The sequence below is a fragment of the Ylistrum balloti genome, unplaced genomic scaffold (genome assembly GCF_031769215.1).
Source record: "Ylistrum balloti isolate Yb309-2 unplaced genomic scaffold, AGI_CSIRO_Ybal_v1 Utg370222, whole genome shotgun sequence".
Classification (NCBI taxonomy): domain Eukaryota; kingdom Metazoa; phylum Mollusca; class Bivalvia; order Pectinida; family Pectinidae; genus Ylistrum; species Ylistrum balloti.
In genome coordinates this window covers 683,479-702,936 of record NW_026782186.1, presented here as the reverse complement: position 1 = coordinate 702,936, position 19,458 = coordinate 683,479, and the positions used below count along the sequence as shown (strand labels likewise).

General features: G+C 33.0%; 1 protein-coding gene across 1 annotated transcript; it reads right to left on the bottom strand.

The window, feature by feature from the left end:
• Positions 1–48: 48 nt before the first annotated feature.
• On the bottom strand, positions 49–19,199 carry LOC132551866 (serine/threonine-protein phosphatase 2A 65 kDa regulatory subunit A alpha isoform-like). Its single transcript, XM_060216010.1, has 17 exons — positions 19,092–19,199; positions 17,614–17,704; positions 17,026–17,126; positions 16,003–16,144; positions 15,699–15,789; positions 13,989–14,136; positions 13,215–13,370; positions 12,592–12,706; positions 11,438–11,594; positions 10,664–10,763; positions 10,181–10,303; positions 9,284–9,344; positions 8,021–8,175; positions 7,445–7,587; positions 5,813–5,904; positions 2,785–2,821; positions 49–2,228 (listed from the first exon to the last, which is right to left on the bottom strand). The coding sequence occupies exons 1-16, from the start codon at positions 19,182–19,184 to the stop codon at positions 2,805–2,807; spliced, it is 1,785 nt and encodes a 594-aa protein (XP_060071993.1). The 5' UTR covers positions 19,185–19,199; the 3' UTR covers positions 49–2,228; positions 2,785–2,804.
• Between the last annotated feature and the right edge of the window lie 259 nt (positions 19,200–19,458).

Sequence of the window (19,458 nt, the reverse complement as noted above, 5' to 3'; positions counted from 1 at the left end):
TCTGATAATAGTGGATTGTTGGTTAAAAGAAGACAAAAGAGCCATACATTACATACTTAATTTTATTTAAATATAATGTCCATATTGCTTGTTTTGTGTAAAGCAAAATCCTTTTAGTTTTAATTAGTATTATCAAGCAGCATATTACTCGCCCAGAAATTAATCTCATTATGTATCACTGTTTCCTTATCAGCCCATCCCATGTAATCTGATACCATTATTTACCCACCAAAATAGAAATGTTTAACCATAGATACAATACATTATATAATGAAGGACTGAACACATTTCTTTTCCACCAAATATAACATGGACATTTAATCATTATATTCTGCAAAAGGACTTGGTAGCTTCCCATTATTTGGACACCACCAATCTAAGACATTCCAAAAGTCATATGGATGAATGGAATCTCTCATCCCCTTGGAAGTAAGAAAGCTGGAGCTCAACCCAAGGGGAAAGATGATTAAGTTTACCAAGCAGGTGGCTTACCCAGTGTAAGGAACTTAAACATCTTTTCCCAAGGGTTGAGATCATCCTATCTCACCAACAAGGGAGTGAAGGATTTTTTTCTCTTATCCTGTTGACTTTAAAAGGTACTCATTTTTCCCCCTCAATTGTTGATGTGATTGAATTGCTGACATGACATCACTATTCTGACAGGGGAATTCCATCTCCAGTCTCAGGTGAGACAAGGTAATCCCAACTCCACACCAGTAAAACGCCAGAATTTCCCTGTCCAGGGTAAGAGAAATGACCTATTCATGACCATAACTTTCAGGAAAGATCAATACTGGTCACATCCTTATATGGTAATAACCCATTAGGGTCCTGGTATATACATAACAATCACAACTGCTAACCAAATTCATGCGATTCGACACTACCACACAATTTTTTTTTGCGGTTTTCACTTTTGCTCAACCTCGATTTCATCTTACATAGCACTTTTAGTTGAGACATATAAAATACATGTAGTTATGTTTGTCTGAAGCCATGGATCTAATTTATAATAATCAAAAATTAATATGCATACTGTTCTAACTTTCATTACTTCAATTCCAACAATTTTTCAAAATTGAAAATCTCTACTAACTTATAATTTACACCAATAATTTACTTACATCAATCCACAAGGATATTGTTTACTTACGTCTTCAATTATTTTGTTGTTTCACAAATCATACAAAAAATATTCTGAAAGATTCTCTCAGTTAAGAAAAGTGTGCAAGAATAATAATTGACAAATGTGCAGATATCTATATCTCCTGATATCACTAAAGACATGCGGATACTAATTCTCTCTGTCAGTATGTAGTGGAGACAGGTAAACACAGGAGATTTCTACAATTGTCAGGAATCATTCCTCTTCATAAACAATGACAACATTAAAACTAGCTAGCTATCAACTGTTGTGCAAAAAATTGTTTACATCATGGTAAAATGTACTTAAAAGCCATGTTAAAATGTGCTGTGTCATAACCCTCTCAAAAGAACAAGCATCTACCTATCAACAGAAATTTAGAAAATTATTACAGAATTCCAAACAATATAAAGATAGATTTATAGAGAAATTCAACTAAATTCAAATAACTCTAGGTTTCCATTAAGCTTTCTCTCAGAAATATTTTTCAGCCATAGTAGAGTAGAATTGAAGTAAAAACATTAGTATTTTCATAACATACAGTAGACTCTCAATTTTATTTTTCAACCTGCTCTAAATGTTAAATATCCATATTATTTGTAATAGTACACTCTTCAAACCATCTAATACAAGGAAGGGATATTTAGTGTTGACAATAATCCATCTCTGTTAGCAGATAAGTAAAGCATCTTCTAATGTAAATCTGGTCACATTGATTCCGAACCTCATCAAAATGTCCGCTCAGAACTATGGTCCTTGATACTGCAGAGGTCGTAATGTTTCCTGGGATTTCAGTTTTCCTTGGTCCAAGTCTTTATACTCGTCATATTTTCGTAAAAACCTGTGACATTCTTACACCGACTGGAACTACTAGGCATACAGACCAGTGCAGTAACAACTCCTTATAAGTTATAATGTGAAATATACGTCTGTTCTTGTTCACTCAAGTTTTTTGTGCAGTATCTGTCTGTCTGTCCGCCGTGCAGATGAAACTGATGACAATCAATGGCTACAACATGATGTCCGCAAGATTCACAATATAAAACATCGAAGAAACAGCACAAAACTTGTTGAAAAAAATTACCTACAACAAAGACAAGGCAAAATAAGGGAACGTCTTGATCATACTACTCTATCGCAGAATTTGTTGAAATGAACAGGGACAGCCGAGAAAATTAGATTAACACAGGACTAATTGTCTTGATATAAAGAAAACTCATTAGTGATCGTTTTATTTTCCTTTCAATATTTGGATTTAAAAGTCTGATATTTTTCAACAAATTCTAGTAAATTAATTTTCCTTGAATATGCTAAATTTTCTTTTAATCTACATGAAAACACACTACAATAATATCATTACAGAAAAACCAAAGTTCTCAATTCACCAAAAAATCTGGTCTCGGCCATCTTAAATAGGAAATTTTTCTTTTAATAACTGAAAATGTTCAATCGTATCCTACCAGTACAAGTCTTCACACTAAGATAAATTCTATGGTATATTCAGATATTACATTATTTTCAAAAAATTCATTTATAAAATGTTTGTGAAGAAATATGTTGTGGAAACAGGCCGTGTTTTATGATTGGTTCAGCCATGTGAGTTGGATATTGAGATGAGGACTACCATTCAGTCAACATACCTACTATCTAGACTTGTTTCCTAGCTCAGCTTCAAACCTGAAACAAGAAAACAAACTGTAAAGCCATTGGTAAATATAACATCTAGTATTTTTAGTTTGTATTCATGAGATCTTCACAAATAATATCAAAATATTTTAAAGCTTGGGTTAAAAGAAGAGGGATATTACAACAATCTTGTGATGAATGATACCTGACTAACAGAACTACCTGGATATTTTCTGTGGCAGGTATCTGTTTCTCAATTGAACTCCAACAAGGAAACTGGTGAATAATTCTATAAAATCTGTATTATTTCTTTCATTTTTATTGATCTTCATCTTTTTCATGCTAATACCCATTTAACCCTTCACAACATTTCTGCAGCCTTATATGAAACTAACAAGTTTTCTGTAATATGGTCACGACATAGATCATGCAAATATCTAATTCATTCAACATAAATTTATTACACAATATACATATATATAGCATTTACAGCGTGAAGTTAGAATCACTGACCTTAAATATTGTAAAACTAGATATTTTCAGTGATTAAGCTCATTCTTAATTTCAAGCTTGATATGATGAATAGAAAAAAGCAATAATCTATCAAAGCATATAATAAGGAATAATGAGAGATTTAAGTATTGAAATCGTCATTTAATCATATACAGAAAACATTTCTTCACATCTGTGAAACTGTTCAGGTAGAGTATGACTATACTGAGTCGGAGAAATTCAGTTAAGTCACCATAATACAAGAGAACACACTCCTCACAGTACCTTCTGGCATCAACAGTAAATGTATCCTAGGGTTCAATAACAGGCTACCGAGGGGGTGAAAAGAGGGTTGGGGTTGAATATTAGTAGGATGGGTTGAAATGAGTATTTCATGTTACCAAAATGGCATACAGATTTACTCTGGAGTCAAGAATGAGAGACAGTATCTTTATTGTGTTTGGATTCTAAAAACGCTTTACTATCTATCAAAACCAGGTGAATTAAACAGTGTAATGGTGGATGGGGTGGGTGGGTGTGGGGAGGGGGGAGGAGTCCTGTTGGTGTTTTGGATTAACATGGAATTCTAATGAGAAATTATGTACAAACAACATGAAGGAAATGTCAATTTCCTCATTAGCTTAATTAGATGTAAGTTTCTGGCAGATGTCCCTGTAAGTGACAACTAGAATGTACTACTGTAATTCAGTCTACAAAGCTACAGGTACTATTAACACCAAGGGATCAAACACAACTTAGATCAGGACCAAGTCTAGAAACTCACAAGGGATACAACAGCTCTTCAACATTGATGTCATTATCCTTACTCAGCCAATTAGTTTTACCCAGAAATTTCACACAAACTAATTACCATGAGAAATGGCAAAATCAATCAAGATAAATGTGTTTATCATTAGTTTTCACTGAAAACTCATTTTATTAACAAGTTCATTCAGAGAAAATGCTGAAATCAAATTTCAATGAAAATTTGCCAACTTATGCCATGTCACAGCTTGAATTCTAAAACATTGCAGATTACTTTTGCTAAGAATAGACACAATTTGTGAGATATACAGAGCGTGAAGAGGAAAGCAATCACACCTTACAGACCGTCTGCAGTTCTGATACAGGGATCTACAACAGCACCTATAGCTTATAAAGATCATGTTCGCAAGGTTTACATGCTATCATTAATATTTTTCTTCCAGAAATAACAGATAATTAATTAGGTTTTTATCTGTAAAAATTAATTAAACCGAAGGTAAAACAGGTAATTTTTTGTTAAAATCATTCAGACTATAAAATCGTTACCAGTGATTTTGATGAAAATGTCACAGTCAATATTTACTAATCATATTTTTTCTTAGCACTAAATTAAAACCTGTGAAGAAAAAGGCATAAAATAGTGCACAATTACATAAAGGTTTCAAAATTGTTAATTTAATTAGAAGTTTAATTCTTTTTTCAGAGTTAATGTTGAGGAAGTTGACTAAGAAGGTCCATTGTTATAACACTGCAGTCAGAGGCATATAATCCTATCTGTGCAAAATTTTGGATAAATTTGAAATTGTGAACAAATTGTGTAATGTTGATTTAAAGCAATACTGACTGTTGACAGTTTTTTGTATCAAATATCAAATTAAGAATCTTTCAAACATTTACTGGTACACTTCAACCTCTAATATAAACAAACAATAAATCAGATTTTTTATATTGAAATATTTCAATATATTCTCACAACCATTGTCTGAAGTTTAGTGTTTTAAAAATTGATAAAATATAGTCATTCTCTCTTTTAGTAATCTTAAATTGATAAAACATCAAATCATTCTCTTTACTTCTATCTGTTATATGTTTTAAATCTATAACATTTAAATAGTCATCACTATTAAACCAAAACAAAAACTGAATTCATTCACTTCAATAAACTAGTATGGAAATGAAGTTCAATAAAATTCCTATGAAATTAAAGTTTTGAATCAAAATTTTCAAATTTTATACACCTTAATCAACATCACAATAAAATGTCTTGTTTTATCTAAATATTATAAAAGGAATCAGTGAAATATCATGTTTTCATAAAAACATCAATGACAAACACAGGAACAAGGGGAGGTAACTGATTTTTACACTTCCACACCTTACCTAGATCATCAACTATGACTTCCTATGAAAAAGTACTATTTGGGAAAAAAATGAATATCAATGAGATTTGTACGTTTACATTTAACAATTTATGTGTACATAAGATTAGGATTTTCAAACAAGGAAATTCAAAGCAAATTTCAAAGTTGGAGACACAAATGAAGAAAACTTGCAAGGCAGGAAACTAAAATCCAGCATTTAAGGCCAAAGCACTAAACAAACTCCTTTATTAAATATTCCTGTTTTCAAATATTTCTCAAGCTCTGCATGAATTTGTTAAAGCTTATTGCATGCACTTAGTCCAAACTTTGAAAATAAAATTGATCAAGCAAGCTATAACCATGAAAGCAAGCTAATCTTTCCCATGATTTTCAATACTCCAAGAAAATAAACTTGAAACTTTACCATCCCAAGCCTCCATAGCATAATACTGCACGTCCGTGTCAGAGTCTGTCTTCAGTTTCTCCAGTGTAGATTTTACTTGTCCCTGTAGTGTCCTGTTTAATAAAATATCTCACAGGTAAGTATCTACCTTAAACTGTTTAATAAAATATCTCATAGGTAAGTATCTACCTTAAACTCTGTTTAATAAAATATCTCACAGGTAAGTATCTACCTTAAACTGTTTAATAAAATATCTCACAGGTAAGTGTCTACCTTAAACTCTGTTTAATAAAATATCTCACAGGTAAGTTTCTTCCTTAAACTGTTCAATGAAATATCTCACAGGTAAGTATCTACCTTAAACTCTGTTTAATAAAATATCTCACAGGTAAGTGTCTACCTTAAACTCTGTTTAATAAAATATCTCACAGGTAAGTATCTACCTTAAACTCTGTTTAATAAAATATCTCACAGGTAAGTATCTACCTTAAACTGTTTAATAAAATATCTCACAGGTAAGTATCTACCTTAAACTCTGTATAATAAAATATCTCACAGGTAAGTATCTACCTTAAACTGTTCAATAAAATATCTCACAGGTAAGTTTCTTCCTTAAACTGTTCAATGAAATATCTCACAGGTAAGTGTCTATCTTAAACTCTATTTAGTAAAATATCTCACAGGTAAGTATCTACCTTAAACTGTTCAATAAAATATCTCACAGGTAAGTATCTACCTTAAACTCTGTTTAATAAAATATCTCACAGGTAAGTATCTACCTTAAACTGTTCAATAAAATATCTCACAGGTAAGTGTCTACCTTAAACTCTGTTTAATAAAATATCTCACAGGTAAGTTTCTACCTTAAACTCTGTTTAATAAAATATCTCACAGGTAAGTATCTACCTTAAACTGTTCAATAAAATATCTCAGAGTTAAGTGTCTACCTTAAACTGTTTAATAAAATATCTCACAGGTAAGTGTCTACCTTAAACTCTGTTTAATAAAATATCTCACAGGTAAGTGTCTACCTTAAACTGTTCAATAAAATATCTCACAGGTAAGTGTCTACCTTAAACTCTGTTTAATAAAATATCTCAGGTAAGTGTCTACCTTAAACTGTTCAATAAAATATCTCGCAGGTAAGTGTCTACCTTAAACTGTTCAATAAAATATCTCACAGGTAAGTATCTACCTTAAACTGTTTAATAAAATATCTCACAGGTAAGTGTCTACCTTAAACTGTTTAATAAAATATCTCACAGGTAAGTGTCTACCTTAAACTGTTCAATAAAATATCTCACAGGTAAGTGTCTACCTTAAACTCAACTATATTACACTTGCACAGTGGTTTTATTTTTCATATAAGTTGCATGTAATAAAACTACTGGACAGATTTCCACGAAAAAGTCTGGACACATGAAGCATAAGAAAATTATATTACTTGAACTTAAATAGGCTCAATCTACTGAAACTGCTGGACAGAATTACAGGAAAATGTTGGGACACTTAAAACATTACAATATACACAAGCGGATTGCTCTTTTAACACTAATATACACTTAATTGTTATGTCCTCTGTTTGTCCAGATGTATTAGATATATTGGAAATACTCTTGGTTGGATGTAATCTCCCAAGAATAAGTCACTTACGTTTGGTCAAAATGAGGTCCTAGTTTTTGAAGACTTTTAGCCACATTGAATCTAACATTGGCAACAGAGTCAGCTGCAAGACTGGTGATCGTTGGCAAAAGATTCTGGTTTGTGATTTCTGACCCAAGGGCCTCTGATAGTAACTGCAAACAGATTTTAAAATCCAACATGAACATCAATTTAAATGAAATTAAGTTCTATTCCAGCAATATATCTATCCTACCCTCTGACTCCAGGTTCTGTTCTGGGTACCAGCTATATTATTTATTTGATAATTTGCTTAGAATATGCAGGAAACTGAACAAGGGATATAAATGATGTATGTTGGAGTCCTGGGGTCAAGTCAATGTTTTACTGTAATATTCCTGAAGTCTAAATGCAAATTAACAATTTTTGTTGATCACAACTTCATGGGCAATATAAGTTGTTACTGAAGATGAATTTTGATGAAATGTCCAAGAAGAAATGGTGTAGTCTTCCAGGAAAATAATGATGAATTATTTCTTTACATAAGAGAGTAAATGAGCCAAAGTTGTCACTCCATTTGGTATCTTCTAACCTGAAACTGGTACTTACATTGATACAGAATAAACATGTCAGTCTATGTAGGTAGTTTTGATCACGTGCCATCGAGTTCACTTTAGGTATAACAGTCTGAGTGGCCCAATCAGATCCAAACTTTTCCACCAGCTTCTTAAGGTTCAATGTTGCTGCTTCTCGGATAGCAAACACTGCAAGTATTAGACAGATATCACTTACCATGTTCATGTCATGTTCATTGATGATAGCTATCATTGCCTACAAGCTTGACCTTTGTTTGCATTCACATGTAACCTTTGTTTTGAATGTAATTGTATCCTTTTTCCAAATGAATGCAAAACACACTTTTGGAAAATCAAAAATATTGTTGAATTAAGACTGAACTCTCTACAACAATTATACATTTTGCTATTTCACTCACAAACCATTTTGTAAATGAGCTTATATTTAAAATAAATATATGATGCATGTATACATCACTAGTGGTATGTAACTTCTCAGTCTTTGAATTGGTTGAGAACTTAACTTCGACCTAAAGGTCACCCGTCCATAAAAGCCACTTGATTTGGTCTCACAATACAATTAGTAGTAATTGGACCTCTATATAAAGGCCACTTGTGTCACTATTCTCTCACCCTTGAGTGGCCTTTATAGACAGGTGTGACGATGAAAACTAGGAATAGACAATCAGTATTAAAATTTCTCAAAATATACAACACCTTGTATTGAGGTCTGGTAAAAGAAATTGTCTCATCTAAATAAGTTCAGAGTACACGGGGTGGTCAATATATTGTGTTATTGAAGGCCACTTTTGTGTAACTCGATTGAACAGCCATTACACTTTATTCCATTATAAATGAATGCACCTTCACAGATGTCGGATATTATTATCAAATTTTACAATATCAGAATTCCTGTCAAGCATTAAACAACGAATCCATCACAAGGGGAGTAATTTTAACCGTTAAGAATATCTTTCCAGAAATATGAGTGAAATGACCCGTCTTATTGCAAAATTCTGAAATGATATTCTGCCAGTTAGTTATGGACAAGTATGGATGGTCATCTAAAAATGCCAAGCTAAATACTTGCTATTTCGGCCTTTAGCTGGTCCTATCATTTCAAACGTTTATGTGACAATGTGTAAATTTGTGTTTGATTTCAATTATATTTTATCCAATTCCAAAACATTTTCCTTGTCCCAACGACTTAAGAAGATCTAATGAAAGGAAGATCTCAAAAGAAATCAGAAAATAAATCAAACACCCGAGGCATCAATTCAATTTTAACAAAACTTACCATGGTCAACGAGCCAGGTCATACATAGCGAATTCAATTTCTCATCAAAGAATTCAACACCCTGAAAAAGGAATGGTGATACATCTATTACCAGAATTATCAACACTTGATAGTTAGCATTGAAACTGTGCTCAAACTTGATTGCAGGTAATTTTGTCTTATGTAATAATTCATGTCAACAAATATTAATGTAGTTTTATGAAAATGTTGGTTACCTCCACTGTGAGTGGTTCATAAAACTGCAATCATGTAGTTTCACCAGATTTTAAAATCATTTCACACACTTATTAAAAATTGTTAAAACACTTACTGGCTACTACAGTACACAATGTTTCATCAAATGTAAAGAGATAGAACTTTCTATAAGTTATTTAAGTGTAATTGTGGAATAACTTTTGTTCAGGATCCAGATATTCTGACATGTTAACAAAGATGAAAGATGGCTTCAGGTTTTTCTCCAGACAAAGACTACTAAATGACATGAATGCTCCTATACAAACTATGATATAATCAGGTGTTGAACTTAATATTATAAAATTATGCAGTAAACATAAACCAGTTCTGTGAAAAGGATCTCAAGATATGACATTGATTCAGAACAGGACGAGACAGGCAGACCTCAGTAACACTACTGTATACCCCCTGTACAATGACATAATAACAGACTTACAGACCAACATATCATTAACTTTTGTGGGGGGATTAATTTTGTTGATAACAGATTTCTGTTGATCTCATGCATTTATGGATTCTAGTACTAGTGAATATTTAAATCATGATTTATCCATGAAATCAAGTGTCAATGAAAACATACATTTTTGAAAAACTACAAAATTTGAACCCCACAATTTTTTTTTTTATAGATTTTACAATGAAATCTGATTTTGTGGTATTTACCAATTGTCCAGCTAGAAGTGGCATGTACTCTATAATAGCCAACCTCACTCTCCATTTTGTGTCCTCTGCCAACTCAACAATGGCTGGAAGAAGGCTCTGCGACAATTGCTTGATTCCAATCACCTAGAACAATTTCAAAATCATTTAAATTTAAAATAAGTACTAAAAGAAAATACTGCAGAGTTAATCCAATACACTAAGTCCAAAACAGAAGAATGAATCCAGAATTTGCATTTAATGAGCTTTTTATACTTCTCAAATCATATAATATACTATTTTTGTTAGTCAAGCATAAATGAGGTATGTGTGTGTGGATGCATGCATGCATGTGTGTGTGTGTGTGTGCATATGTGTATAAATCCTAGGCCTACACATTCAAAAGGCATGTCAGAAAATAGGAAATAATATTTCTAACACTCACACCATTCTTTAGACTTCAGACCACTAATCTGACAGATCAGTGACAATCAAACAACAGCTCACCTCATTTACACAGTCCAGATTGGAGATAATGTTGAGTCGCACTTCTGGGCATTCGTCTTTCAGTTGTGTAAGGAACAAGGGCAACAGATGTTCTATAGTGCTGTAATGATACGACATACTTAATTAGAAAGAAAGTTCTATCAGCACTATATCAATATTATCACTTACTCAATTTGCTCTCTATCAGTCAAAAAAAATCCACAATAGCACACTGAACAATCCATAATCTTTATAAACTGAAGAAAGACACAAATTGTAAGTATTTTTTTTTATTCTTTGACCCCTGCAACACACGATCTACAACCGAAGACGATCAGGACATTGGTTCTTTCGTACTCTGATCGGAGTTTCATATTTTCAAATTGTAGGTATGTTTGTAAACATATAGAATACCTTATGTAATACATAGCATATGTATGTGTGTATGTATAAACACACACAAATAAACTATATATATTTAAATGTACATCTAAAGTGAGTTAGGTTTCTTTTCACAACAATAAATTGCTGTTGCTGTCTGCAGAGAGAGAAATTCTTGATTCTGAGTAGAAAACCCTAAATTTTTATAAACTGAAAGACAAATAGTTAATCCCTTATGGATTCACTACTACAATGGAAACCATTTAATGTCATGTTGGTTAATGTCACTTTCCTGTTTATATAACATTTCATCCTGAAATATTGTAACATGATATTAAGCAGTTTTTACTGTACTATAATGTCAGCATATATTCCTCACTTTCTACTGATTATGATGAAACATTTATTACATACTTGTCCTTTCCAAGAATAGGGGAGAGGCCCATGATGACAGAGGCCAGGGCAGACTTGACATGCTGATTGGCGTCAGAAACGAGGTCCTTCACACAGGGTAGGATGCTGGTCATAATTACGCTCTCTCGTACATCTGGTGACAGGTTCTGACAGAAATCTGTTATAAAATGTACAACAATCTATATATCGTATCGTATTTTCTGGTATATCTGGTGACAGGTGTTTGACAGAAATCATGAAATTTTATAAAAATCAAAGGGATACACGACACATGTATAGCATAGTAATTAACATCCACAAGGTATCATTATATGTTATAGGCCTGTGTACATGGATACCAGTGTACAGTCATCCACAAAACAATCCCTGTGAATTAGCACTGTGCCAACCACCAAACATTAGCCCCGTAAAATTAAACAACTATCAAATAATTACATTTTAAATTCAAACATGTTGAAGAGACTCCTTCAGGCCATGGAAAATTGTGTTTATGTTTTAATCATAAACAGTTAACCCTTGATTTTACCGATAAATGCAATCAATACTCTATATATCATGTATGGAAATCATCTAACATATGCATTGATCACATTTTTCAATGCTTAGATATGACACAAAACGTGCAGATTACAAGAAAAACTATGATTAATTGCAAAGAGGCCTCAAATGGGGGCTATGATACTACATGAGAGAGCCAAACAGAGAGCAATACAGAGTATGAACCATCTTCCTTCTTTTCAACTCAAGATTCCGTCAAAACATGTTTTCTTCCCCACTTCCCTCACACACTTTCTGCCATGTTGGAAGACGGCAGATTTATTTACAGTTCTTTGCGCATGAGTCGGACAGGACTTCCCACATAATAATGAATTAGCACTGAGTCGTTTCAAATTCTTTTTTAAACTGTTTATTACATTAGATTGGTAGTGATTTACTTTAAAATTGAGGTATTACAGGGTTAGTCAGAACTTTTGCTACCCGAGAAAAATAGAAAATCATGAATTTTTTTACATAAAATAATATTGGTCGAGGAGTGGGTCTGGTTCTTTAAGCATCTGAGAGAATACTTTACACTGACCTTTGACCTTGTGAGCAGCTATTTTCAGTAGCTAGAATGTATTAAGCAACTGAGTGAACTATTTATTCACACTGACCTTTGACCTTGTGAGCAGCGGCTGCTCTGACTTCAGCCTCACAATCCTTCAGTAGTCCCTGGAAAGCCTGCACAAGGTCGTTCTTTGTAATTTCTGGTCCTACCGCCTTTTGAAGCTGAAAGTGTCAAAATCATAAAATTATTAGCAATTACAGAAATAATATAATGTTAAGCGGATCAACTCTTCTCTTATCTGTTTTTTTTTCAAAACAAGTATTTAAAGCATTATAAATAATATATGCAAAACTCAATATGCACAGTTTCTTAATTTCCTCTCAAAAACCAATAAAAAAGTATTCCGTTTACACCCAAACTTAACTGTATAACATTTTCAGAAATATGAGCAACTTTTCTATGCAGCAAAGCTTATGATAACCAGACACTTCGTTCGGACACATGACTATTTCAACTATTTCAACGCGACACAACACAAGACTATAGCACTCTCTAAAATAACATTTTTTGGATTCCAAAGGTAAAACAAATACAGTAAGTAATAAAAAAATTTCAAAGATGGAGTGGGTGATATCAATACTGGTGATCTAAACCAAATAATGATAGTTTACTGATCAAAAATATCCACGTTAGCAAGAATTTACATAATAATGAAATCCTGGAACTTACTTCAATGAATTTGTCCGCTACCATGTAGCGTACTCGCCAGGATTTATCCTCAGCTGCCTGTCGTAGAGTAGGCATCACAAACTGATCTGTGTCTTCAGAGGGTAACAAGGAGGCAATGCTGACACAAGCTTCTACTGCCAACAGTCTCACCGAGTCCTGTTACAACAACACAATCACCAACAAATAAAAATCCATTTTACACATAACTGATGACTTCTACAGAATTTTCTCTACCTTTCATCAAATATCAAATACTAATGTCTATTTTCTACAATGTGAAAGAAAGATTTATCTCTGAAATAATAGAATTGTTTTCTGTGAATCAGGAATGATGATGACACTTTTCATATATATACTTCAATGTCTGCAGGAAATGTATTAAACAAGTTAGCTCATACAGAAGTCAAACTTTCTACTCAAACAAGTCCCCAACCTTAGATGGCGGGTGACAAACTTCCACTTCTGTAGTAAGTTAATTGGTATCCATTTAATTTCTACACAGTAAACATATCAACCTAAGGTAGGTGGATGACACAATATATATGGGGTTTAGTTGAACATGTAGGGTAAGCTGTATTTAAAATATCTGACACTTCCAGCATCACTAGATGTTTTGTTCCAAAACCGTACATTTTTCCAAACAAAACCATATTACTGACTGCTCGATTTTCACCATAACAAGAAGAAAAAAAATCCTTTTTACCACCATATTGTTTTACATTAATAATGGTTGATAATATTACTAAAACTCTAAGATACTGATATATATTTTACCTGTTCATCCTGAGACAATGTTGTAAACAGAGGTATAAGGTCTGATTTCAGTTTCTCTGTCTCAACAGCTTTGGCAAATTCTCCTAGCTTCCCTGCTCCAGCACGACGAACCATTGGTGTGTCATCTCCCGCCAAATTTTTAAATTGCCTGTGAACAAAGAATAAACAGTACAGTATTTTCCTCAAGACATGATCTGATGATCGAAAACTGACTCACACAGCAATCACATCTCTATATACTACAATAGGACACAGAGAAAACTGACTCACACAGCAATCACATCTCTATATACTACAATAGGACACAGAGAAAACTGACTCACACAGAAATCACATCTCTATATACTACAATAGTACACAGACACACACAGAGAAAGAGAAAACTGACTCACACAGCAATCACATCTCTATATACTACAATAGTACACAGAGAAAACTGACTCACACAGCAATCACATCTCTATATATACTCACACAGCAATCACATCTCTATATACTACAATAGGACACAGCAATCACATCTCTATATACTACAATAGTACACAGAGAAAACTGACTCACACAGCAATCACATCTCTATATACTACAATAGACACAGAGAAAACTGACTCACACAGCAATCACATCTCTATATACTACAATAGTACACAGAGAAAACTGACACACACAGCAAGCACATCACTATATAATACAATAGTACACAGAGAAAACTGACTCACACAGCAATCATATACTACATCTCTATATACTACAATAGGACACAGAGAAAACTGACTCACACAGCAATCACATCTCTATATACTACAATAGTACATCTCTATATACTACACAGTACACAGAAAAACTGACTCACACAGCAATCACATCTCTATATACTACAATAGTACACAGAGAAAACTGACTCACACAGCAATCACATCTCTATATACTACAATAGTACACAGAGAAAACTGACTCACACAGCAATCACATCTCTATATACTACAATAGTACACAGAGAAAACTGACTCACACAGAAATCACATCTCTATATACTACAATAGTACACAGAGAAAACTGACTCACACAGAAATCACATCTCTATATACTACAATAGGACACAGAGAAAACTGACTCACACAGCAATCACATCTCTATATACTACAATAGTACACAGAGAAAACTGACTCACACAGCAATCACATCTCTATATACTACAATAGGACACAGAGAAAACTGACTCACACAGAAATCACATCTCTATATACTACAATAGTACACAGAGAAAACTGACTCACACAGCAATCACATCTCTATATACTACAATAGGACACAGAGAAAACTGACTCACACAGCAATCACATCTCTATATACTACAATAGTACACAGAGAAAACTGACTCACACAGCAATCACATCTCTATATACTACAATAGGACACAGAGAAAACTGACTCACACAGAAATCACATCTCTATATACTACAATAGGACACAGAGAAAACTGACTCACACAGCAAATATACTACAATAGGACACAGAGAAAACTGACTCACACAGAAATCACATCTCTATATACTACAATAGGACACAGAGAAAACTGACTCACACAGCAATCACACAGCAATCACATCTCACACAGAGAAAACTACAATGATAATTCAATAATATCTATACAATTTAACACTACTTGATACTAATTGTCAAGTTTTTGACATAAATGTTACTACTTACTGTCTGAGCTCATCTTTGATGGTGTTTGACACTCTGGGATAACACACTGCGAACAGTCCACAGGCAGATGTTCGAGAGGTGAACCAGTCACCTGAAATAAATATTTAATATGATATTTAAATTTGTTTAGGCATATACTGAAAATAATCTGTTTGGAAATGTTCTTGCATCATATGTCGTCACTGATTTTTTTTCTTAAAAGATTCCCAGTCTCTCCAAGTCTTATTTAGGTCAACAGGACCTGTGATTTCTTATGATAGTTGAAATACTTTTCCCATATGTGGAGAATTTTCAATAAGCATACCTCCAGACAATCGCTTTACAAGCGGGACAAAGTGACTTTCCAGATCAGCCTGCGAATGTTGAGCAGCAATGGTACGTAGAGAATCCACGGCCTTGTCACGGACAACAGTCTCTTCTACAGTGGCCAGACTCTCCAGTGGAGGCTACAAAAGGGAACAACCAAGTCCAGTAAAAACGGACCTTTTGATGGGCTCTTAAACAACTACCTGTCAGAGACTGACATTGATTTCTGAGTATAAGATATTGATCACATCCCAATATCCCATACTGACAGAATGATGATCAAATATAATAGATTATCTAAACGTTTAACCTCATATGATGCGATGATTGTTTGTAATTTATCATAGTTCATAAGTGGTAACTAAATATAATCTTTTGTTTTTTGCAAAAAAAAAAAAAGTATCTGATCATACAGAAAAAAAATGCTGATTGCCAATAATATCCATTCTTATGTTCATTCTAGATAAATGAGGTATTTTATGTTAAAATTCATAAAAATTAAAATAATACTGGCACAGCGAATCCACTCACTTTCTATGAATATTGAACACACAACAGGCAGCTGATTATGTATTTGATAAACATCAATGAAATTCCCGTCAGATTTTATTTGATAATCAACAATAGATTCCACAGATTTACTAACATCCCATCTATTTGCAACATGGACAAACTCCTCTGCTCTCTGTTTTTTTCACAAATGTATGAGATTCCCAAAGTTGTGGATGTTTATTAAGATCATTTAGTCTAAAGGATATAAAGTACTAATCATAGAATAACTTCATTAACCTGAGTACGTCATAATGTTCTTTTTTTGGTTTGGTTTTTCATCAAATTATCAAAGTTGCAAGTGACTTTACAAACTGTGAAAATAAAGTTAAATATTCTTTTGTAAAAATTTGAAAGATATTCATAATTTGTTCTATCAAATATTTAGAAAAATAAAACACAGAACTTTTTATAACAAGCATATTGGCATATTTTCTTATTGTCCATAGTCCCACCAGACAACCACACATACCAGAAGACAGTTGACAAACTCAGGTCCTCCAACAAGAGGAGTAAAATTTCCGAGTTGCTCGGCCAAAGCCAACAGAACTTCATCCTCATCATAGATTGTATCTACAAAAACCAAATTTAAATACAAATTGAAAAGATAGACCAATGATAAATCTAAAAGTCCTAAGGCCTGTACTAACAGAATTTTGATGAGACTCCAAGAATTTCTGGGAATATTTTAATATTCCATTGTGAGACCTATTTCTTTAGCATTAAAACTGAACAGGACTCCTGAAAATAAATTGTAGATTGATCACTGGTAGATACAATAATAATGCAACATAGTAGTTTCTTCATTATACTGATACAATAGGGGTCAACGTTCAAATTACACAATTCATTTTTTTAAATCTAGTTGTTTAAACCAATAAGAAGAAAATGCATTCTAGAAGAAAATATGCAATTAACCTAAATCATATCATTGTCCCAATGAAAACTTAAATAATTACAATCAATCAAATGACTTGCTCCCTTAGCTATGTAAGGGTTGAGAAAAGGACTGTTTAAAAGACAGACCCTGACATATAGCAAAGACTTTTGATCTTTTTACCTGTAAGGAAAGGGATGAGCTCAGTCCTGGTCCTTTCAACACCAAGGGCTAGGGCAATTGTTGATAGTTTTTTTATGCTGTTTAAGCGCAACTGCAATACATACCAAATATCGTAATTATTCTTTAAAAACAAAAACACCAGTTATTTTATACCAACTTAACATAATAAGAGATTCTGCTTCAAACTGCAAAAAAACCAAGCAAAGACCAATACTTGTTATATATTTTATACATAACTTATTGCAACCCTGGAAATCATAATTTTCTGAGTCAACACGAAGAAAGTGACTTTACTAACAGATAATGCTCTTTTGGTGTTAATTCTGAAAGTTCAGTACAATTTCCTCCTACATCACGTTAATCTTCATATTCCAGGTTAACTGCCTGGCACTGTCAGAAGAACTCCGTCCTAGAATACTTCCTGTTGGCTGATACTTTAACAAATGCAAAAGATATTCTGGTTACAAAAACCAATATTTCATACTATTTCTACAGAAACAGTTTCCTTCCTATCCTTCCTATACATGTATTGTTAACTATGAGCAAGAGTGAAAAATTTAATAAACCAAACTCAACTATGATAGATAATGTTGTAGATTAATAACATCAAAATCAAATAAAATAACCCAAACATACTGTTTCAGAACTTAATGAAAATACTGATAAAGACATAATGTGTTACCTTGTGTTTGATAGCATATATGGTTTTAATAAGGAACATCTATTGAATGTTTACTGTTCTTTCAATAAAACATTTTGAAATCAATAAACACAAAGTTCTCTACCAATAAAACATTATTAAATTATATGATGTAATTGATCTGTTAAGGTCCTTGACCCTAAGATATATCAGGTTTTATGGGTCTGGATAACATTTCTGTACTTATGCATGACATTTCCACTAAATGAATTCCATCAATTCATGGAATGCTTCAATTAATCTTGAACATTTCCCTTAAAATTCAACCACCAGTTTTCTATAAAGCAATTGATTTCCATCGGTCAATTTGCTTATATATGTGTAATTGGGTTGGTTCATCATCTGCTATTGGCTAGCCTGATCCTGAAATTACACTTTTTAGTCCTCTAAAAGTAAAAGTAAAATAAGCAATCGAATGACGAAGAGATAAAACGAAATCATGATAACCCATTTATGATTCATATTCAAATGTTGTGCTCTGCAGTATATAAATAGACATTGATGTCAACTCGGCCCCTAAGTGTTTCCTGGGTACAATGCTTTGCAAATGTGTTGTCATTGAAACAAAATATCGAAGTAATGCAAAAAATAATATAAAAGCAGGGAATTCAATATCAGTAACGACAAACATCAGGAATATAGGTATTTTCTGTGCATGAGACGGCTTGTCATACTTGTCATGACAACCTTCAGTTTGGCAACAATTTATATAAATGTTGACCGTCTATGCCAACCATGACTACATATAATCGAAGAAAACACATTATTGTTCATTTACCTGTACATCTTCGTTCCTTAGCTCGTCAATCAACACGGCTATTGGATAAAGAGAGTCGTCGCCTGATTCTGCCTGAGCCATTTGAGACGCCATCTTGGATTTTGAACAGACACCTTGCGGGGGATTTTTTCTTCAAAATTACAATGGAGGTTTCGCTTGTAATTTTTCAAATTTAGATTTCATCAAAAACTGCATTAGCAAATTCTACCTTGAAATTATTCTTATAAATCTTAAAGTTTGAAATAATTTTAAATTTGTCTTACTCACATCTGTGTTTACTAAATGGGCCTTAAACATTAATTCAAGCGTCTACGTGTAAACATTTGGCACGGAAATAATCTCGATGGCGGCGCTACGATCGTTACTT

Bases quoted from the DNA above. Each gene is read 5' to 3' on its own strand.
- LOC132551866 (XM_060216010.1), bottom strand. From the start codon at position 19,184: ATGGCGTCTCAAATGGCTCAGGCAGAATCAGGCGACGACTCTCTTTAT. The intron at 15,790-16,002 runs GTATGCTTATTG...TATTTATTTCAG, and splicing joins TGTAAAGCGATTGTCTGGAG to GTGACTGGTTCACCTCTCGA. The intron at 13,371-13,988 runs GTAAAATATATA...TTGTTGTAACAG, and splicing joins CATTGTCTCAGGATGAACAG to GACTCGGTGAGACTGTTGGC.